The following is a 6,221-nucleotide window of genomic DNA, read 5'->3' as shown; positions in this document are numbered from 1 at the left end:
TTTAATTTATACCCATGTTTAACGGAATAATATACAGCCTATGTCCACCCTGAAGTTCCATTCTAAATATTGGTGAAAGAATTTTTGAAATCGGATGGGTAGTTTCGGAGATTACCTGCTGCATACAAACTAACATACATACATACATACATACATACATACATACATACAAACATTACCTCTTTATATTATTAGTATAGATAAATTTTAAATATATTTTAAACACTTAATATTTGGTTTCACCCCCTTTGGCTACAATTACTTGAAAAATTCTGTTAGCATGGAGTTTGTTACTTTTTTAATTGTTCATTCTTAATTGATTTACAGATTCATATTGTTTCCCATTTTGATAAACAATGGCTGCTGAAATTTCCCATAAATTTTCAATGGGATCTAAATCTGGACAACATGAAGTCCAGTTAATATCACATCAATATTTCCTTTTTTAAACCAATTTTTTGTTAACATTGAGACACGAATGGTAGCATTATCTTGTTGAAACTACCATTTATGTCCTCCAATTAATGCACCAAATGTAATAATATTTTTGTCAACAAATAGTAAATTAGTTTTTCCTTCCCATCCATCCCATTTACCTCCAAAACTACCCCAAATCATTATAGATCCATGGCATATTTTAACTCTGCTTTCTCTTCTTAAATCATGCCAATAATATGAAAACCCATCATGGCCATATAAATTAAACTTCTCATCACTAAATATTATTTCTTGCCATTCTTCAGTCCATCCCATCTTGTCTTTAGCCCAATTTAAATTCATTGATATGTGTTTGGCAGTAAAATATTTAAAAACTTCATTTTTAAATATTTTACATTCTCATAGTTTTTTAAAGTTCTCCAAAGAGTTGCATGAGACACATCTATTGGTATTTCAGCAGCAGCTTGCCTTGTTAACATCTTTTTTATTTATAAGGTTCAAAACTTCTCTCTCTCATTCCTGGATGTTAAACATGATATATGTTGAATATATAAAAAAATAGATATTTGTGGAAAAAAAATGTATGCTGCTTTATGAAATGTAAAAAGAACCGATAATTATTTTTTATAATTATTTTAAATTATTTTAATATTTCCAGTAATAGTTTCAAAATAAATTTAAAAAAACAAAATTTATGGTGTTCTTATACTTCGGTAACAGATTGCAGAACCAACCCTATTTTTAGAAGTATAAAATAGAGAGGTTGCGGTACATGTATCGGCGCAAAACGTGTACGGCGGACGGTGCAAGCGCCGCCATCTGGCAATTCTACACGGTCGATAACGGCAATCTCTATGTGTAGAATGGCGAATAAAAGATCGGTTAAACTTCTTCATTTTTTTTGTGTTTGGGGTTTAAATTATGACCTATTTTATTAAGATAACGATTATTTAAGCATTTACGAATAACATTGTGAAGAAACAGACGATTTTAATCCAGAAATTTTTTAATTATTCAATTTTTTAGCAAGTGATGTAAAGTGCCGATAACATTTTTATAGCTTATCATATTTTTCTTTTCAGAATGATCAAGCCAGTTTGCGAAGATCTGGAACAGAATAGGAATTTACAGAACGTAATCAACTTCTACAAGAAATAAAAGAGTTAAAATATGANACAAATATATATTAACACGAACTAAACCTTTTGTAGACAATAGAGAGGTTGCGGCCGACGTTCAAACGTTACTTCTAGACAGCAAGCAGAAGTATACGTCACGGTTTACATTTTAACTGCAAGAAAAAATCGTTGCGGCAGACGTTTACAACATCACGTGACGCAATGAACGTCGCGCATTGACTCACGGGAAATTTGTTGTTTTTTTCAACGAATTTCCCGTGAGTCAATGGCGGAACCGTTTGACAAAGAATTTCCCGAGCGAAGGTAAATAAACAAATTAAGCTATTTTAAAGTATTTATAGGATGTTATAACACTAAATAATTATTTTTGTACTATAATTAGCGTCGTGTTTCCTTGCAATAGGAAAGTTCCAATGCATTTTTCGTGTAATCACGATATACTCCTGTTGAGAGAAGTTGTTTCTGTAAATCCGTATGCCTATGAAAATCCGAAAGGTGCTTGGAAAACTATATCGGAAAATTTACGGGCATATTACACCGTCGACGGTAGAAGATGCCGGGAAAGAACTACTTTACTTCTACAGTATTATGACAAGGTATGTGAATGCCATCTTGCCTCCCAGATATAGTCTGTTAAAGAACACAAATTTTGTGATTTTTCAAAATTTATTTAATTTTTTTTATTAGAAAACAGTTTTATGTTTTAAGACCATTACAAAAATATAATTTTAAGCTTTTTTTCTTTTAATAATAATATAAGTTATCACTTTTTACCTGTTACCAAAGTGTAGGTACACTTTCTAAAATTATATAAAAACTAGCAGACCCCACCACGCCTTGTTGTGGCTCAAAATGTATCTATTATAAATGTATAACACTTCCCCCGTGGGGGAAAATTTTTCGAAAAATTTTTTCTTAGTGTACATTCTGTTGACGTACCTTATTAAAACGCAATCAAAAACGCAAAAACCCGCATCTAAAATAGTATAATAGAAGCCAAGTTTTTCACAGTAAGCCTTAATCCTGTCTCTTTCCCCCGCGGGGGGANAACATTATTTCTTGCCATTCTTCAGTCCATCCCATCTTGTCTTTAGCCCAATTTAAATTCATTGATATGTGTTTGGCAGTAAAATATTTAAAAACTTCATTTTTAAATATTTTACATTCTCATAGTTTTTTAAAGTTCTCCAAAGAGTTGCATGAGACACATCTATTGGTATTTCAGCAGCAGCTTGCCTTGTTAACATCTTTTTTATTTATAAGGTTCAAAACTTCTCTCTCTCATTCCTGGATGTTAAACATGATATATGTTGAATATATAAAAAAATAGATATTTGTGGAAAAAAAATGTATGCTGCTTTATGAAATGTAAAAAGAACCGATAATTATTTTTTATAATTATTTTAAATTATTTTAATATTTCCAGTAATAGTTTCAAAATAAATTTAAAAAAACAAAATTTATGGTGTTCTTATACTTCGGTAACAGATTGCAGAACCAACCCTATTTTTAGAAGTATAAAATAGAGAGGTTGCGGTACATGTATCGGCGCAAAACGTGTACGGCGGACGGTGCAAGCGCCGCCATCTGGCAATTCTACACGGTCGATAACGGCAATCTCTATGTGTAGAATGGCGAATAAAAGATCGGTTAAACTTCTTCATTTTTTTTGTGTTTGGGGTTTAAATTATGACCTATTTTATTAAGATAACGATTATTTAAGCATTTACGAATAACATTGTGAAGAAACAGACGATTTTAATCCAGAAATTTTTTAATTATTCAATTTTTTAGCAAGTGATGTAAAGTGCCGATAACATTTTTATAGCTTATCATATTTTTCTTTTCAGAATGATCAAGCCAGTTTGCGAAGATCTGGAACAGAATAGGAATTTACAGAACGTAATCAACTTCTACAAGAAATAAAAGAGTTAAAATATGAAGCCCAGATAACATCTGAGAAATCACAACCACAAGCCATTGCTGGGCAGTAAGTCAGGGATGCAGCGATGACATCTTTAAGAGCATCATCTTCCGAGTTTCCATCTGGTAAATATAAAAACTGTTTGTGATATAATTATTACAAGAATTATGTAATAAGTATACATTTTTAATTATTTTTAGATGAAGATACAATTGTCACAAAAAAGAAAAAAAAGGAAAACCTTGTTCTCTCATACTTACAAAAAAAGCAAGAGCAACAGAATCATTTGAAACAAGAATTAAATTTAAAGAAAGAACAACTGAAACTGGAACAAGAAAAATTCGAGTTGGAAAAAGAAAAATTCGGTTTAGAGAGAAGAGAGAGAGAAGCAAAATTGAAGCAGGAAGGCGAGGAAAGAAGATTGTTTTTAGAATTACTTATGAAAACTTTGAATAAAAATTGAATAAAAAATGTTTATAAAAACTAAATAAAAATTTTTGTAAAATTGAAAAAAATTATTTATTTATTTATTATTTATTGATTACATAAGAATTCGTCCAATTTGGGGGGTAAACAATTATAATAATCTGATGTTGCACTACCGTATAAGCAAGTGTGACAGTTTGTAAGTAGTGCACCAACAAAGTTCAGTTTTTGTTCTCCCCAACAAAACAGAAATATCATCAAGACTATTAGGATAAACTAATCTTCGTAAAAAAATACACAATGCATCAATTCCAAGTGAGCATGATCCATTTTCACAAATAATTGCAGATGGAAGGCGTAAAGCAGAATGGAGGTGAAACAAATCATCTCTTGAAAATCTGTTAAAATTATAAAATTTTATAAGTATTATTATTCCTTTTTTTTAAGTATTTACTTTACTTTATAAATATATCGCTTACCAAAAATAAAACAATCAATCAGAATCTGTCATTTCGCTTAAATTCATTCTTACTTTCGTCACCGGTATAGCTTTAGTGATATGAAGTAATAAAATGGCTTCTTCATCACTTTCATTCTCATCCATTAACAGTAATACGTCATCAGTAAACTACAAATATAATTTTAATTAAATGCTTACTGTGCGAAAATAAAAAAATAAAAAATAATAACACAGCCTTAGAGTTTCTGTGATCACTTCACATCACATTGAAAAATATCACATAATTAAATAATTTCTGAATTAAAATAATTATTTTTTACAATGGCAGATATATTTAACATCGAGGGTTACCAGCGACGGTAAATAAACAAATTAAACTATTTTAAAGTATGTATAGGATGTTTAATAACACTAAATAATTATTTTTAATTAGCGTGGTATCTCCTACCGTACGATCGGACAATAGGCCTACCTCATACTTTTGTCAAGGGAAGTAGTGGCTTATGTAAATGCGAAAGCAGCTCGAAAAATTAATTTTTAGGAAATTTACTAACGTATTACGCTGTTGATGGTAGAAGATACCGTTGAAGAACAAACCTACCTTAAGATAAGCTATTATGAAGGCAAATATATGAAAATTCTACATCACTTGCTAAAAAATTGAATAATTAAATAATTTCTGGATTAAAATCGTCTGTTTCTTTACAATATTATTCACAACTTCTTAAATAATCATTATTTTAATAAAATAAATCATAATTTTAACCCCAAACACAAAAAAATTAAGACGTTTAAGCCGATCGTCTACTCACATTGATACACATAGCGAACGCCATTATTGACAGTCCAGAACTGCCAGATGGCGGCGCTCAACCGTTTGCCGTACACGTTTTGGGCTAAATACGACGGCCGCAACCTCTCTAATATTTATTGCACTTGTGACTAAAATTTGTTTGAACACTTAGCTTAAACAATCACACTTCCATGTAGCATCAAATATCAATACATGTTCAACTAAGTCACAGATAATCAGAAAACTTGGATTCACACAACTTCCATAAAAATACAAGATGCGTGCATTTTAAAATACACACATCATTGTACAAAATACAGTGGGTACGTGATCAAAGAACTGTGTGAACAGTTCTTTGATCACGTACCCACTTTGATCTTTCCATTCTTTGATCTTTCCATACTTTGATCATTCCATTCTTTGAATACCTGGAATTGTTTTGTTATACCTGCCATATTAATCTATAATAGTTTTGATGTTAACAATTCCAGGTATAAATTTATTAACTGATAAGTTTATACCTGGAATTGTTAACATCAAAACTATTTTTTTTTTATTCTGATGAAACTGTGTTGTAATTTACTTTGCTTTATACAGACATAATAAAGTGACTTCTTTCAANGGGGCGGCAAAATTTCACAATAAATAATAATAATATGTTGTAAAAATTTGAAACATCCTAATCTATACTTGCATCGCGCCTACGATAGTGCTATCGTCCGGACAGTCCGGGAATCGGTTCGCCGTCTGGGTAAACTAGTAAGTTGCTTATTCGAGGAAATCCTGCGAAACCTGTTGACCTTTTTTTTTTTTTTTCTTTTGCTTGTACGATTCATTCGCGTTCATATACACCACTAATGTCCAATAGAACTATGTTAAACAGGTCGCTGCACTACCACCGAATTTTTCATTGCTTGTTCTGTGACAAAACTGAATTTTGGTCTTTTAAATTAATCAATTCGATAGGAATAAATTGTCAGTCGGAGTTGACTCACTCCGCGATCTGGGCTCCGATCTCGTTATAATTCGTAACGAGGAGGG

General features: G+C 31.1%; 1 protein-coding gene across 1 annotated transcript; it reads left to right on the top strand.

The window, feature by feature from the left end:
- Positions 1-3,347: 3,347 nt before the first annotated feature.
- Positions 3,348-3,964, top strand: LOC111631806 (eukaryotic translation initiation factor 3 subunit A-like). Its single transcript, XM_023376117.1, has 2 exons — positions 3,348-3,626; positions 3,702-3,964. Exons 1-2 carry the CDS (start codon positions 3,587-3,589, stop codon positions 3,962-3,964), a joined length of 303 nt encoding a protein of 100 aa, XP_023231885.1. The 5' UTR covers positions 3,348-3,586.
- Positions 3,965-6,221: the final 2,257 nt, after the last annotated feature.

This window comes from Centruroides sculpturatus, unplaced genomic scaffold, assembly GCF_000671375.1.
Source record: "Centruroides sculpturatus isolate CEXI.00-Female unplaced genomic scaffold, Cexi_2.0 scaffold180, whole genome shotgun sequence".
NCBI lineage: Eukaryota > Metazoa > Arthropoda > Arachnida > Scorpiones > Buthidae > Centruroides > Centruroides sculpturatus.
Note: the sequence above shows the minus strand (reverse complement) of the source record. Positions and strands in the feature narration are given on the sequence as shown.